Raw genomic sequence first — 17347 nt, forward strand, 5'->3', positions numbered from 1 at the left:
TCAGCACAATCTATCTCTCTTCTAATCCTTTCTTGGGCACCGCCGCTACCCGGAGCAGGCACGGTCCCGTTACGTTCGTTCTCGTTGCCAAGCCTCTGTCAGGATCCCACCCCTGACAGAGACCCTACTGTATCTTCCCCTACAACACCCTCTGCCACAAGGTGTTGCCTGGTTCCAATCCAGTCAGCTTTCTGATCTAACTTCCTGCCTGACCCCCAGTTTACCCACTATGGTGGGGAGTGGCCTAATGAATAGCACCCTTAGCTCCCCCCGGAGGCCCAGCTGTGAAATGTATTGGTGTCTGTGATACCTGATCAGATGAACTCCTTCAGTGCCATCGGACGCACCATAGCTCCCCATAGTGGCGGAGCCACAGTACTGCAACGACCAGGACTCTGGGGCGCTGCACTCCCCCCTGGTTAAACACAGTACTCCGGGACTGGGAAGAAAACAACAATACAAGTTTAGCAAAAAAAAGACATACAATTTTGTTGAGTGCAAATAACAATACGTATACTTGAACAAGCTTCCCTTTATGGGAGGTGAGGACACTTGAACGTTACAAAACATGGTTAAACATTATAAATTACAGGCTATAAATAACTCCTGTTACCCAACCGGGTATTCTACTAAGTGCAAAAATTGCTGAACAGTACTTTAACATTGCCCTTAAGGACATACACTCCGTATCCACCAAAGGCCTTCCTATAATCACATTATAAGGTAAGTTAACTTTTCATTCTCCTTCTTTAAATCTGCAGGACCGCCTGTCCTATCGGCACCAGACCTACTGCCTCTCCTTTCTGTTACAGGACCGTCCCGCTCAGCCAGGACCTACTGCCTTTTCAACTGCTATACATGGTATAGAACATAACATACTTTCTGTTTAAGAGCACTGAGCCATCTCTACTTGGCTCCTAGGAGGACTCACTACCTAACCCCTACGGGTTCACTTTCTGTCCTCTGTAACACATTATTAACTCTTTCTTTGCAATAACTGACTTACTATGGAGGACTCAGGGTTTACCTTCTATCCCCAGTTTCTTATCAACATTATCACCTCATTACTACTTTCTTTCTGGAAACATCATCTGCATTTCTTTACATTTAACCAATCAAATACATATAACTTTTACATGTAAGAATTATCATCACTTTCGCTCATCAAGACATTATTGCTATCCATCAATCTTAAAGCAATACGGTTCTTCAAATATACACATGGATGTCCCCTTTAAGAAGGGACCAAGTCTTTAGGAGGTAACATTTGTTCTCTAGCTACCAGTCCATACTCAGCAAAGGCTCCAGTGTGGTATCTTCACAAAGAGTCTCTTTCTAAGTAAAACCAGTAGGAAGCACCTTTAATAAGGTGCAAACTATTTACAAAGAAAAGTTTGTATCATGCACGGTCCATGATTACTGCAGTTCTTGACAACAGGAAACAAAAAGTGGAAAAACAAACCAAACAATTGGGATCCCGGGTCAACAAAGGGATCCCTTTTAAAAGTTAACCCTAGACGGGTTTAGCAGCAAAACAGGAACAAACAGTTAAACGGAGAACTATTTACATTTTCATGGTTTCGAGGTTTATTCTTGTTCATTTTTCGGGGAGGAAGGTGGTTTCCTCCCGGGCCTCACCAGACCAACGGGTCGTCCGACTGGTTCCAGGATCGGATCCCGCCCCAACAGCGACAGGATCCCTCGCCGGGATGTTCTTTTCGCTGAAGCTCCGGCACGCCCCCAAGGGGCATGGTAAGTCCGGGTGCTCCGTTGTTCTTCGGGGCCAGGTTCAGCGGCCTTTTCAGCGGGAGATTTATCCCCCGGTGTTCCGGCAGTGGCTTGTAGTGCGACGCACCGCTGGACGCCCTGTGCCATCCAGCCAGCCTCTCCCATGGCTCTCCTCCATCTGGTATAAGTTACCGCATCACCAGGCTCCAGATCGTGAGGGAATCGTCCTTCACAAGGCTCCACCTCCTCCCGGTCCACATGAACTTGTAGCGGCTCTCCAATCTCCTGTATAACCCCACGTCCATATTGAGGGTTGAAAGAGACCACCACACCCCAATGAGACAAGGGGGGCTCCGCAACGGTGGTTAAATCAATCTGGGCTGCCGGTTGTGGTCGGTTCTGCCATGCAGCCATCAAGCGCCGCAGGTGCTCGGCCTCTGGCATAATCTTCAGGCCTTGTGTTTGCAGCGCACCTTCAGCCGCGGCCGGGTCAGGAGGAGCAGGGGACACCGGAGTTAGACGGACTTCCGTGGGTTGGCCCAGCCGAGCGAGCACGCGGGTCTCGGCCTCCACGCGGCACGCTAGCTGGCGGGCCTCGGCTGCAGCTACACACTCCGCCGACGGCGGCAAGGGGGATCGGCCCATCGGTAGCTCCGTACGGGTCAGCTCCCGCAACGCTGGCGCATCTGGGGCTGTGTCGGGCGGTGCAGCCTCAGGCTGGATCAAATCAGTCCCACGCGGTGCTCTCGGTGTCGCCATCTTTTCTCCTCCTTCGGTATCCTCTTCCCGCGGTCTCTTTCGTGGGCGGCTCCGTCTCCATGGTCTCCACCCTCCAAACAGGATTAGGAGGCGGACCTCGGCTGTTGACGGACACGTCCTCAGGACCAAGAAATGTTTAGACTGGGCGGCCATTGTTCTTCGCGCTCTCTAGCTTGTCTACGCCTACTCCACGCCCCTCTTCTCTTCCGGCGCTCTCCTCAGCGCTGCAATGGCGGCGGATTTTGGCGGCAAGTGGCGCAGCACACAGTCTTTTCAATAAAGTACAGTCCAAGCACAATAAATCACAGTTCCAAGGCACACATGACCTGATTCTTCAGGCTTTAGTAGATCCTGTTCGTGACGCCAAGTTTGGAGCGCCCCCACACCGCCACAGGGCCGAGGGGTACCCGGAGCCGGGCCTCTGGGTCTCAGTCCTGGGGTTGTCACGGTGGCTAGACCCGGTCCGTGGCCCTGTCTGTCAGTGGGGGACGTCCGGTGCAATAAGTGGTGTTGTAATGGTGCAGTTGTGGGGTGCAGGTCGCGGTAAATAATGAGGACACCAGGTTGCAGTCTCTTTACCTCTTTACTGAAGATCTCTGAGTCCTCAGTCCAGAATACGGTTCACCAGGCTGCGCAAGTCCGGCCGGTCCAATGGCACTTCCAGAGTTCTCTTCACAGGAGGAAATCTGTGCCTTCCCCCTAGCGCTATGTGTTGTAGTCCTTCCCTGCTGTGCTTACGGAAAGTACCCCACAACTGTTGTGTCTGTTTCTGATGTTCCCTCACAACTCGACTAGATGATGTTCTGCTAATCTTCCGTCCCTCCCTGAGGTTCGGGTAGGAACGGCACCCGTTTGACGGGTAGGCCTGGAGTTCTTCCGGGACCCTAGAGACGCCCCTCTCCCGCAATTGCCTCCCAAGACTTCATAGGTGATTTGAGTTAGACAGCCCGCCTGAGACTGACTGCCCTGCCGCTGTTTGGAGTATTGCTTGAAGCTGAATGTTATTCTACTCCCTCGGCGTTCCGGCCACCGGTAGTGCGCCTCAGTAGGATGTTGCTTCGGTCTTACAGCACAACTCCTACTGGTATTTCTCCTTTGCGTGATCCCGTTTCTCACTCAGCACAATCTATCTCTCTTCTAATCCTTTCTTGGGCACCGCCGCTACCCGGAGCAGGCACGGTCCCGTTACGTTCGTTCTCGTTGCCAAGCCTCTTTCAGGATCCCACCCCTGACAGAGACCCTACTGTATCTTCCCCTACAACACCCTCTGCCACAAGGTGTTGCCTGGTTCCAATCCAGTCAGCTTTCTGATCTAACTTCCTGCCTGACCCCCAGTTTACCCACTATGGTGGGGAGTGGCCTAATGAATAGCACCCTTAGCTCCCCCCGGAGGCCCGGCTGTGAAATGTATTGGTGTCTGTGATACCTGATCAGATGAACTCCTTCAGTGCCATCGGACGCACCATAGCTCCCCATAGTGGCGGAGCCACAGTACTGCAACGACCAGGACTCTGGGGCGCTGCAACTGCTCCTAGGCCCAAAACTATTAACTGGATTAGATGCAGTAAAAATTGAGATACACAGGAGGTATAGTTTGTTTCACAGGCTGGCTACACTGCTGACGTGCAGACACTGCTCCTAGGCCCAAAACTATTAACTGGATTAGATGCAGCAGTAAAAATAGAGATACACAGGTGGTATAGTTTCTTTCACAGGCTGGCTACTCTGCTGACGTGCAGACACTGCTCCTAGGCCCTAAACTATTAACTGGATTAGATGCAGCAGTAAAAATTGAGATACACAGGCGGTATAGTTAATTTCACAGGCTGGCTACTCTGCTGACGTGCAGACACTGCTCCTAGGCCCTAAACTATTAACTGGATTAGATGCAGTGAAAATAGAGATACACAGGCGGTATAGTTTGTTTCACAGGCGGGCTAATCTGCTGACATGCAGACACTGCTCCTAGGCCCAAAACTATTAACTGGATTAGATGCAGTAAAAATTGAGATACACAGGCGGTATAGTTAGTTTCACAGGCGTGCTACTCTGCTGACGTGCAGACACTGCTCCTAGGTCCAAAACTATTAACTGGATTAGATGCAGTAAAAATTGACGTACACAGGCGGTATAGTTTGCTTCACAGGTGGGCTACTCTGCTGACGTGCAGACACTGCTGCTAGGCCCAAATCTATTAATTGGATTAGATGCAGTAAAAATTGAGATACAAAGGCGGTATAGTTAGTTTCACAGGCGGGCTACTCTTCTGACGTGCAGACACTGCTCCTAGGCCCAAAACTACTAACTGGATTAGATGCAGTAAAAATTGAGATACACAGGCGGTATAGTTTGTTTCACAGGCAGGCTGTTCTGCTGACGTGCAAACACTGTGTTAGGGCTAGCGGAATGCACCAAATGGATATAGAGACTTTATTATAATATATGTGTTCGCTGCCCGGGGTCCACCGTGCAGGAGAACCTGCTGCTAGCAAATGGCGGAACTAAATTGCGGTATGAGATATCTCTGTTACTTCAGCCGTGAACTCAAAGCACTGGTCCCTGTTAACCTTCACAGTGGCACAAGCTAACTACCCAAAGGAGAGCAGTCAATGGTCATGCATGCACACAAAACTCCTCGCCGGAGGTGCCAGCATGCTAGGGCCTATTTCAGCCAGGTCCCTGAATACGCAAACACACAAACTCCTCGCCGGAGGTGCCAGCATTCTAGGGGCTTATTTCAGCCGAGTCCCTAAACACAATCATACGTGACCACACTGGCGCAAAGTACAACATAGAACAATACTAGCGCATGGCCGTGCGGCCATGCGAGCCTTAAATAGTTGCAACACATACAGGACCTTCCTAGAAGGACCAATGAGAGGCTGCCACAGAGCGTGAGCACCTACAGGACCTTCCTGAAGGACCAATGGCCTTAGCTGCAGTGTCTGATCATGTGACCCTCAATCTCAACTGAGAGATCTTACTCTGGGCATGCTCAGAATGAGAAAAGCAGGACTTAGTCCCAGAAGCGTCTGCTCGCCGCTGCCCAGCACTGACTCCAATGGCAGAAGCAGGAAAAGCAGCAGTAACTCTCTGTACAGAGTCAGAGTGAGCGAGATGCTGGGACCGATGTCTCCGCTGAGCAGGCTCCACTGTGGCAGGAGAAGAATGGGAGACAGCAGCAGAGATGGCCCGAGATTCCCCCTGTGCAGAGGCGGGAACTTGACCCCTAACACACTGCCCCTAGGCCCAAAACTATTAACTGGATTAGATGCAGTAAAAATTGAGATACACAGGCGGTGTAGTTAGTTTCACAGGCAGGCTACTCTGCTGACGTGCAGACACTGCTACTAAGCCCAAAACCCCAAAACGATTTACTGGTTTAGATGCAGTAAAAATTGAGATACACAGGCGGTGTAGCTAGCTTCACAGGCAGGCTACTCAGATGACTATCAGACAATGCTGCTAGCCCAAAAGGATTGGCTGAGCTAGATTACACCAAATGCTGTGACTTAGGGTATGTGCACACGTTGCGGATTTCTTGCAGAAATTTCCTGAAGAAAACCGGAAATTTTCTGCAAGAAATCCGCATTTTTTTTTTTGCGTTTTTTTCCGGTTTTTTTCGCGTTTTTTAGCATTCTGCAAGCGTAATTAGCTTGCAGAATGCTAAAGTTTTCCAAGCGATCTGTAGCATCGCTTGGAAAACTGACTGACAGGTTGGTCACACTTGTCAAACATACTGTTTGACAAGTGTGACCAACTTTTTACTATAGATGCAGCTTATGCAGCATCTATAGTAAAAGATAGAATGTTTAAAAATAATAAAAAAAATAAAAAAAAAGGTTATACTCACCCAGACATCTCCTCACCGGCGTCCGTTCCTCTTCCTATAGCTGGTCTGTGCGCGCAGGACCTTCCGTGACGTCACGGTCACGTGAGCGGTCACATGACCGCTCACGACCAATCACAGGACAGTGACGTCATCGGCAAGGTCCTTCACCGCACATCAGCTACAGGAACCGAAGCGACAGCATGCAGTGGAGGCGGGAAGACATCGAGGGTGAGTATAGGACTATTTTTTATTTTAATTCTTATTTTTTGACCACTTATATGGTGCCCAGTGCGTGGAGGAGAGTCTCCTCTCCTCCACCCTGGGTACCAACCGCACATAATCTGCTTACTTCCCGCATGGTGTGCACAGCCCCGTGCGGGAAGTAAGCAGATCAATGGACCCCTAGGTGTGCGGAATCCCCTGCAATTCCGCATTTTAATGAACATGTTGCTTTTTTTTCCGCGATGCGATTTTTTCGCAGAAAAAAAGGCTACATTTGCACAAAAAATGCGGAATACACTTAAAATAATGGGAGGCATATGTAAGCGTTTTTTTCGCGTTTTTATCACGTTTTTATAGCGAAAAAACGCGAAAAAAACGCGAAAAATACTTAACGTGTGCACATGGCCTAACACTTGCACAGCACTGTCTCAGACCTGCCTGGCAAACAGTGCTATGAACTGCTGTAACCTACCCTGAAAAGGGCTGATATTACAACTAGTCCCGACTCCTCCCGACTCCCTAAACCTATCTCTCTGACAATTCGCTCCAAAAAACACTCTTAGTCTGTATAGCGTCCACAGCAGCAGCGGTGCCGTCTTACACTAAGCTGCAGCAGTGAGGAAATGGTGGCGACGGGGTAAATGGCTGGTTCTTATAGGGCAAGGACATGTGACATACACAGCCAATGACACATGCCCTTGCTTGTGTGCATCACATGCACATTGCTGTGTGTGTGTGCACTGCTGATAGGCTGAGAGACTGCACCGCCCCTCATTAACAATGATAAACAGTTTTAATGTGCAAATCAAGCTAGGCTTTTGGTGAATGAATAGTTATCGAGCAGAAACTCGAACAGCCGAATTTTAAGCAAATTGTTCGAGTTCGTCGAACGACTCGAACACCGCCCAAAACAGCTAGAATTTGAAATTGGTGAACAGTTCGACTCGAAAACCGCTCATCTCTACTGATAACACCTTTATATATGGTAGATAACACAGGATCCACCAGTCACAATAGGTGATGTCACAGCTCACCTCCGCCTCCTGTACAATGACTGATAACACCTCTATATACAGTAGATAACACAGGATCCACCACTCACAATACATGATGTCACAGCTCACCTTCTCCTGTACAATGAATGATGACACCTCTATATACAGTAGATAACACAGGATCCACCATTCACAATAGGTGATGTCACAGCTCTCCTTCTCCTCCTATACAATGACTTATAGCACCTCTATATACAGTAGATAGCACAGGATCCACCAATCATAATAGGTGATGTCACAGCTCACCTCCTCCCCCTCCTGTACAATGACTGATAACACCTCTATAGACAGTAGATAACACAGGATCCATCATTCACAATAGGTGATGTCACAGCTCACCTCCTCCTCCTGTACAATGACTGATAACACCTCTATATACAGTAGATAACACAGGATCCAACATTCACAATAGGTAATGTCACAGCTCATCTCCTCCTCCTGTACAATGACTGATAACACCTCGATATATAGTAGATAACACAGGATCCACCATTCACTATAGGTGATGTCACAGCTCACCTCCTCCTCCTGTACAATGACTGATAACACCTCGATATACAGTAGATAACACAGGATCCACCATTCACAATAGGTGATGTCACAGCTCACCTCCTCCTCCTGTACAATGACTGATAACACCTCTATAGACAGTAGATAACACAGGATCCATCATTCACAATAGGTGATGTCACAGCTCACCTCCTCCTCCTGTACAATGACTGATATCACCTCTATATACAGTAGATAACGCAGGATCCAACATTCACAATAGGTGATATCACAGCTCACCTCCTCCTCCTGTGCAATGACTGCTATCACCTCTATATACAGTAGATAACACGATCCACCCTTCACAATAGGAGATGTCACAGCTCACCTCCTCCTCCTGTACAATGACTGATAACACCTCTATAGACAGTAGATAACACAGGATCCATCATTCACAATAGGTGATGTCACAGCTCACCTCCTCCTCCTGTACAATGACTGATATCACCTCTATATACAGTAGATAACGCAGGATCCAACATTCACAATAGGTGATATCACAGCTCATCTCCTCCTCCTGTGCAATGACTGCTATCACCTCTATATACAGTAGATAACACGATCCACCCTTCACAATAGGAGATGTCACAGCTCACCTCCTCCTCCTGTACAATGACTGATAACACCTCTATATACAGTAGATAACGCAGGATCCAACATTCACAATAGGTGATGTCACAGCTCACCTCCTCCTGTACAATGACTGATAACATCTCTATATACAGTAGAGGTATTATTATTATTATTATTATCACTATTATTTATCATTAGAATTAAAAATGTTTTTTTTCAAAATCTATACAAAAAAGTACTATAAAGTTATAAATGTACTCAGTGCATAATTTCCTTTCAATTTGAGTGAAAGAAAATGAAAAAAAATAAAATAAAAATATAAAAGGTGATGATGAAGTCATGTGGCCCTTTGTGAGATCCTATCTGAATATTATAGCGCAGGCAGCCATTATAAAAACAGTACAATGAGAGACAGTAGTAAATAACGCTATGCTGTTCGGAACATCTTCCCCAGGAATTTCTCATTCGGAGATGATTTTTCTTTAGAAATAACCTCTGCGTTTCAATTCAGATCTCGCTACAAAATATCTAAAGATTGTTTTTTGTTCGGCTTTTGAAAGATGCCTAAAAGGAGAGCGATGTCTTTGCATAAACTTCCTAAATGGGCACAATAAGCCGGTGCACACGATAACAGCGGGGAATGTCAGATCTTTGATTGTGATTCTCATACGTATTCTTCCTTAACAGCGTCCGCTCCCTCGTTTGAGCTCAACCAACGGCAGAAAACAATAATCATCACCAAGGGCAAGGAAGTCGCCATGGAATGTAAACCGCAAGCCTCTCCGAAGCCCGCCGTCTCCTGGATGAAAGGTGACAGAGCCGTAAGGCAGAACAAGAGGTTAGAGACCGCCACGTTTACTTCTATAATTGATAGGATCGTATCCGCCTGACGAGCGCTCAGGGACTTCTGCACCATGGATGGTATTTTGCTTTGTGCACTTTTCACAATTGGACATTTTTCGGTAAAATGTGTGACACTCCGCAGCTAATATCTGCAGAACATCACGGGGAACTTTGCCGTTACTTTGCCAAACTTTTCTCACTGTCAACAGTGAAGTTGCAGGGGGCTACAATCACCGGGGGCAAGCGAAATATTTTGATCCCCCTTAGGCTTCTTTCACACATCAGGTTTTCGCTGTCAGGCTCAATCCGGTTAAATTTTTTCCAATAGACCCGTATTAGTGCCGGATTGCGCCGGATGACATTGCTTTTTGTCCGTTTTTCGCCAGATCCGGAAAATCAGCCGTTTCTGGTTTCTGGAAAAAACGTCCATAGCAACGTTTTTTGTCTTCGGCGAAAAAGCCGGAAGCGCCGGATTTGGTTCTTCCGGCTGTTTGCTAGAATGGAAGCCTATGGGAGCCAGAAAGTGCCGGATCCGGAAAATGACAAATTCCGGTGCCGGATTCCGTTTTTTTAAACTGAGCATGCTCCAATTTTTTTTTTATCCAGTAATCTAGATATGCTAGCCGGATCCGTCGCATCAGTTTTTCACAATCTGCGCCGGATCCGGTTTTTCCAACATTCGCTGGATTGTGCCTGATGCAAAAAACCTGATGTGTGAAAGTAGCCTTAAACTGTGAAACTGTGAGTCTCTTCCATCAGTCCAGTATTGAACCCCATATTACCTCCCGAGAACATGTATTAAAATCGGAGAAAAATACTGATGTACTAGTATAGTATTTTGCAAGTAATAAAACATACAACTTTTTATTTTATTTTTAATTTTTTTGTGTAATTTTATTAAAAAATCTTAAAAATGAAGTTATATAATTTATCTTCTTTTTTTTAATACATTTTTTAGTAACTATTTTATAACCCTAGCCCCAGCCACAGCCCTATTTTTAGTCCTATCGGTAATCCTAATCCTAACTCGACTCCTTAACTAACTCTCTAGCCATAACCATAAGCCTAAATCTAGTGAAGGTTAAAAACAGGAGTAAAAAAATAATAAAAAGCAGCCCTTGGTATTAAAGGAAGAGAGCATTGAATAATGTGCACTACACTTCACGTGTTTCTGTATTGTCTCCATTCATTAGCTTCTCATCTTCTGTCATCTCCATCGCTGGTTATGCAGAATACAGCCATGGAGATTATTTTTTTTATAAGCAGCCATGCTCTGCATAGACAGCCACTGAGATGACAAATTTTGCATCATTATGTTGAAAGTTTTGTTATGTAAGTGGCTGCCTATGCAGAGTGCAGCAATCAATGACAATCTAAGGCTGTGTGCCCATGTTGCGTATTTTGTCGCAGCGGAAACGCTTAAAAACGCTTAAAAACAGCATTCCCATGCAATCCTATGGGATTCCGCAGTAGCTGTACCCATGATGCGGATTTTCCCGCTGCGGAATCGCATAGCGGTAAAATCCGCAGCATGTTCATTATTTCTGCAGAATTCCGCAGCCATAGGATTGCATTGAAACACTCACTTTATACATGTGGCTATGCCACCATGCGTAAAGTGAGCGCTTCATGTGTGGATGTACCCAGGGTCTGGAGGAGAGGAGACTCTCCTCCAGACCCTGGGTACAATAGTCCTGTAAAAAAAAAAGAATTAAAATAAAAAATAGGGATATACAGTACTTACCTTCTGATGGCCTCCGAAGTCCTCCCGCCCCTCAGCGGTGCACACGGCGGCTTCCGTTCCCAGGGATGCATTGCGCCCGAGATGTCATCGCGGTCACGCTGCCGTGACGTCACAAAAGTCCTTCGCGCAAAGCATTCCTGGGAACGGAACTTACCGGGAGCGCCACTGAGGAGATCGGGGGCCATCGGAAGGTGAGAATAACCATATTTTTTTATTATTTTTAACATTCTACCTTTTACTATTGATGCTGCATAGGCAGCATCAATAGTAAAACGTTGGTCACACTTGTCAAGCACTATGCTTGACAAGTGTGACCAACCTGTCTATCACTTTTCCAAATCGCTTGGAAAACGCAAGCATTCTGCAAGCTAAAAACGCTTGTGTTTTGCGGGAAAACGCATGCCAATTCCTCATACATTTTACCCCCGGCAGGGAGTTGCGGAAATTCTGTGGACATTTCCGCAGCATTTCTGGAATGTGGGCACATACAGTAGAATAATACGAAGAAACGGAGTATAAAAATCCCACAAAACATACTAATCATAACAAAGGGAATTTATTAATACAATTATGAATGCAAATCAATAAATAACAAACATTGTAGCCCATACAGTGAGGAAATATGGAGGACACATGAAGGTATGCTGGTTTAGGTAGGAAGAGCTAAGTGCATCCAGAGCAAGTTATCTGTCAATGACCGTAATTACATAATACTATCCGCATGGCAGAAAGGTTTGATAAGCTAAATGGGTGCCAAAGGCAATATCCCGCAAATCACTCCCAGTCAACTGGTCATTCATACGTGCTTACCCATAAGTGAGTGGATGGCTCTCCCACTTGCCCCAGCAGCTCCCTTTGCCGTCCACTTACTTATGGGTAAGCATGTATGAATGACCAATTGACTGGGAGTGATTTGCAGGATATTGCGTTGCGCTGCACAGCAATATTGCGCTGCTCAAAAAATGAAGCCGGGCTAGCAGGAGCTGCTGCCTAAACTGTGGGGGAGGCAAAGACAAAATTTTGCGCCACATAGACTTTGACGATCAAAGCAACCATCTATGTGCCACAGTATACCCCACACTACTCTACTGACCGTCAGGACTCTGTACCAAGAGTGGTGTTTTTTTCACCTTAAAATGCCACACACAGTAGGAACCAACTTTGTAGACGGAATCCTCGAGTAGTCTTCCATTTCTACATCATTAGGCCAAAAGTGCATTCAAAATAATAGAACGATCCAAAATTTAAAAGAATAAAATGACACCTTCACAAATGAACCAGGAATCTTAGCTACTAAGATCAGGTGTGGAAATCCTGAGCAGGTCCTGACTGGTATATAATGTATCCACTATGAAAATAACAATATACAAAGCAAATATTCTGTCTTTCTTTCCTTTCTTTCTTTGTTTCTTTCTTTCTTTCTTTTCTTCCTTTTTTCTTTCTCTATCATTTATCTCATACAGGTGCTTCTCACAAAATTAGAATATCATCAAAAAGTTAATTTATTCCAGTTCTTCAATACAAAAAGTGAAACTCATACATTATATAGAGTCATTACAAACAGAGTGATCTATTTCACGTGTTTATTTCTGTTAATGATGATGATTATGGCTTACAGCCAATGAAAACCCAAAAGTAATTATCTCAGTAAATTAGAATAATTAACAAAAAATAGCTGCAAAGGCTTCCTAAGCGTTTAAAAAGGTCCCTTAATCTGTTTCAGTAGCTCCACAATCATGGGGAAGACTGCTGACTTGACAAATGTCCAGAAGGCAGTCTTCAACACACTCCACAAGGAGGGTAAGCCACAAAAGGTCATTGCTAAAGAAGCTGGCTGTTCACAGAGTGCTGTATCCAAGTATATTTATGGAGAGTTGAGTGGAAGGGAAAAGTGTCGCAGAAAAAGGTGCACAAGCTACCGGGATAACCGCAACCTTGAAAGGATTGTTAAGAAAAGACCATTCAAAAATTTTGGGGAGATTCACAAGGAGAGGACTGCTGCTGGAGTTATTGCTTCAAGAGCCACCACACACAGTCGTATCAGGACATGGGCTACAAGTGTCGCATGCCTTGTGTCAAACCACTCATGACCAATAGAAAATACCAGAAGCATCTTACCCGGGCCAAGGAGAAAAAGAACTGGACTATTGTCAATGGTCCAAGGTGTTAATTCTGGTGAAAGTAAATTTTGCATTTCATTTGGAAATCAAGGTCCCAGAGTCTGGAGGAAGAGTGGAGAGGCCACAATCCAAGCTGCTGGAGGTCTAGTGTGAAGTTTCCACAATCAGTGATGGTTTGAGGAGCCATGTCATCTGCTGGTGTAGGTCCACTGTGTTTTATCAAGACCAAAGTCAGCGCAGCCGTTTACCAGGAAATTTTAGAGCTCTTCATGCTTCCCTCTGCCGACAAGCTTTTTGGAGATGGAAATTTCATTCTCCAGCAGGACTTGGCCCCTGTCCACACTGCCAAAAGTACCAATACCTGGTTTACAAACAACAGTATCACTGTGCTTGATTGGCAGCAAACTCACCTGACCTTAACCCCATAGAGAATCTATAGGGTATTGTCAAGAGGAAGATGAGACAGCAGACTCCACAATGCATATGAACTGAAGGCTGCTGTCAAAGCAACCTGTGCTTCCATAACACCTCAGCAGTGCCACAGGCTGATCGCCTCCATGCCATGCTGCATTGATGCAGTAATTGATGCCAAAGGAGCCCCGACCAAGTATTGAGTGCATTTACTGAACATACATTTCAGTAGGCCAACATTTCAGATTTTTAAATTATTTTTCAAACTGGTGTTGTAAAGTATTGTAATTTACTGAGATAATGACTTTTGGGTTTTCGTTGGCTGTAAGCCACAATCATCAACATTAACAGAAATAATCACGTGAAATAGATCACTCTGTAACAACTCTATATAATATATGAGTTTCACTTTTTCTATTGAAGAACTGAAATAAAATAACTTTTTGATGATACTCTAATTTTGTGAGAAGCACCTGTATCTATCTCTTATCTGTCTATCTTACATTTACTTCACATGTGAAAACACTTTTTTTTCACGTGCTCTATTGAGAATTGAACAATCCTTTTAAGAAAAATCACAAATTGTAATGCAGCCCATTTGCTTTAGTCACTAGTGGGAATTTTAGCCCCAACACCTCCAATAATGAGATCTTAGCGTTATATGGTGGACTGGAGGACATCCATTACTACCATGTACTGTGTCATTAAAAGGGTTGTTTAGTAAAATAAGAATATGGCTTCCCGAAACAGCACCGCACTTGTTCATGGGTTGTGTCTGGAATTACATCCACCTGAATTAAAATGAGTGGGACTGTTCACAATCTGTGGACAGGTGGAGAGGTGTGGTGAAAGAAAGCAACCATCTTTTTCCTCATCCTGGCCAACTTTTATGGTGAGAAGTAGAGATTAGTATCCAAGTCGAACTAGTAATAAATGAGACTCAGATTGACATTATGGCCGACATTGATGGTTATTATGACGCAATGTGTCAGGCTGAATAACTTGGAGACATTCCGGATTGCCATACAGATCATCTCACTAACTGTCCGGGAGATTTTATGCCCTGACACATATATATATATACTGTATTTCATACTGTTACATAAATTCTACAGCTGCATGTATTTTTAATATTCAAACATATAATTCAATGGTCCAGATGTCAGATTCGATGTTCATAGACATTTTAAAGCTGGGAAAGACATTGAGCCGCGTAGACGTCCATTGATGGATGGTTATTTTGTCCTTTCAGATTTGCAGGTTTTCACCGGTTTGCTAGGTTGGCATAATTGAAATGAAATAAATGGACATATAAAGCTGATTAGGAAAGTCTTACTTTGTCAGGGGAGTAATGTGGAGGAGGAAGGAGCAGGTTTTATTAACCATATGAATTCACGATCGGTGAACAGGTCTGTGCCGTGAGATCAGGTACTTTACATCCAAAGTGGTCAACCAAAGTGATATGTAACATATTGACATACGGTCAAGATAAACATTTCCTTACGTGAGTGGTGCTCAAGCTTTTAAAAAAGAAAAACATGGTTTTGTGATAGCTGCTTATGTTATACGTTGTCTATATGTAGACACCCAGTGGTTGTGGTGAGAGTTTTGACAGCATCATTGCTCAAAATGTCCTCCACAAAGCATTCAGCTTGCACTATATTTCTACTTTTCATGGAAGGTTATGATCTCCTTGATAGTTTATTGATAATGTGTTATTGACTTTTCGGAAAATTACCACTGCCTGTTGAAGCCTATGTAGAGGACAGAAGGAGAAGAGTGATAGACAAAGACATATACACACACACACAGACTGTATTGTTTTTTAGTAAGTGTTTTATCTCACTACAGTGCTGGATTCACAACTACACTGCTCAATACTGCTGTATAATGTCCTCCATGTTACTATTCCTGCTTCTGAACATGGGTTATGATCTCCTTGATAGTTTATTGATAATGTATTATTGACTTCTCGGAAAATTACATCTGCCTGTTGAAGTCTACATAGAGGATAGAAGAAACAGAGTGATAGACAAAGGCATATACAGCTCTGGCAAAAATTAAGAGACCACTGCAAAATGTTCAGTTTGTCTGATTTTTCTCTTTCTAGGTATATTTTTGAGTAAAATGTAAATTGTTCTTTTATTCTATAAACTACGGACAACATGTCTCCGAAGTTCCAAGCAGTACATTTTGTATTTATTATCTGAAAATGAGAAATGGCCAAAATAACAAAAAAATGCATTGCTTGTTGAACTCAAATACAGTGATGCTAAAAAAAAACAAGTTCATAATCATTTAGAAACAAAAATACTAATGTTTTAACTCAGGAAGAGTTCAGAAATCAATATTTTGTGGAATAACCATGATTTTTAATCACAGATTTCATGCGTCTTGGCATGCTTTCCACTAGTTTTTTATGTCTTGTGACTATCCATCCTCCTCTTGATTACATTCCAGAGGTTTTCAATGGGGTTCAGGTCTGGCGATTGGGCTGCCCATGACAGGGATTTGATGTGGTGGTTCTTCATCCACACATTGATTGATCTAGCTCTGTGGCATGGCTGATTGTCCTGTTGGAAAAACCAGTCCTCAGAGTTGGGGAACATTGCCTGAGCAGAAGGAATCAACTGTTTTTCCAGGATACCCTTGTATGCGGCTTGATTCAAAGAACAATGTGCCCAATTCCAGCCTTGCTGAAGTATCCCCAGATCATCACCGATCCTCCACCAAATTTCACAGTGGGTGAAAGACACTGTGGCTTGTGCGCCTCTCCAGGTCTCCATCTAACTATTAGATCACCAGGTGCTGGGCAAAGCTGAAAATTAGACTCATCAGAGAAGATTACCTTACTCCAGTCCTCTATGGTCCAATCCTTATGGTCTTTGGCAAACATCTGCCTGGTTCTCCTTTGCTTCTCATTGATGAAAGGCTTTTTTCTACCTTTACATGACTTGAGCCCTGCCTCTAGGAACCTATTACGAACTGTTCTTGCTGTGCTCTTCACCTCAGCTGTCTTTTGCCATTCCTTTTGTAGGTCACTTGATATCATCCTGCGGTTTCTGAGTGACATAATATGACGGTCATCCCGGTCAGTGGAGAGTCATTTTCGCCCTCTGCCCGTCTGTAGCTCTGTTGTCCCCAATGTCTGCTGCTTGACCTTGTTGTAATGGACTGCCGTCTTAGAAATTTTAAGGATGGAGGCAGCTTGGCACTCACTGTGTCCCTCTGCTAGTAAAGCCAGAATGGAGCCCTTTTTTTCCTCACTCAAAACTTTTCTTTTCAACTCATTTAGAAAGTTAAAAGTTATTTTTCTCATTCCTACTGCTTTTGGGATATTACTAGCACTTGTTTTGCCATCCAGCTTGTCCTATTGCAAGAGGATTGTGAACACCACAACATGGTTTTTTTATACTTTCCTTCATTAAATAAGATTTGGTTCAGGTGATCACCTAATCAGAAGCACATTATGTAGAATGAGGTGTGTTGTGAATTCCGTTCTTGGGCTCCC

General features: G+C 44.6%; 1 protein-coding gene across 2 annotated transcripts in view; it reads left to right on the forward strand.

Moving 5' to 3' along the window:
- Positions 1–17347, forward strand: part of CNTN5 (contactin 5) — a 2016448-nt gene that overhangs the window by 1590855 nt on the left and 408246 nt on the right. For both annotated transcript variants that reach the window (XM_077298468.1, XM_077298469.1), the window contains one exon: positions 9406–9556. In XM_077298468.1, coding sequence (XP_077154583.1) covers positions 9406–9556 — 151 coding nt within the window. The remainder of the gene's footprint in view (positions 1–9405; positions 9557–17347) is intronic.

Source organism: Ranitomeya variabilis, chromosome 3 (assembly GCF_051348905.1).
Source record: "Ranitomeya variabilis isolate aRanVar5 chromosome 3, aRanVar5.hap1, whole genome shotgun sequence".
Lineage (NCBI taxonomy): Eukaryota > Metazoa > Chordata > Amphibia > Anura > Dendrobatidae > Ranitomeya > Ranitomeya variabilis.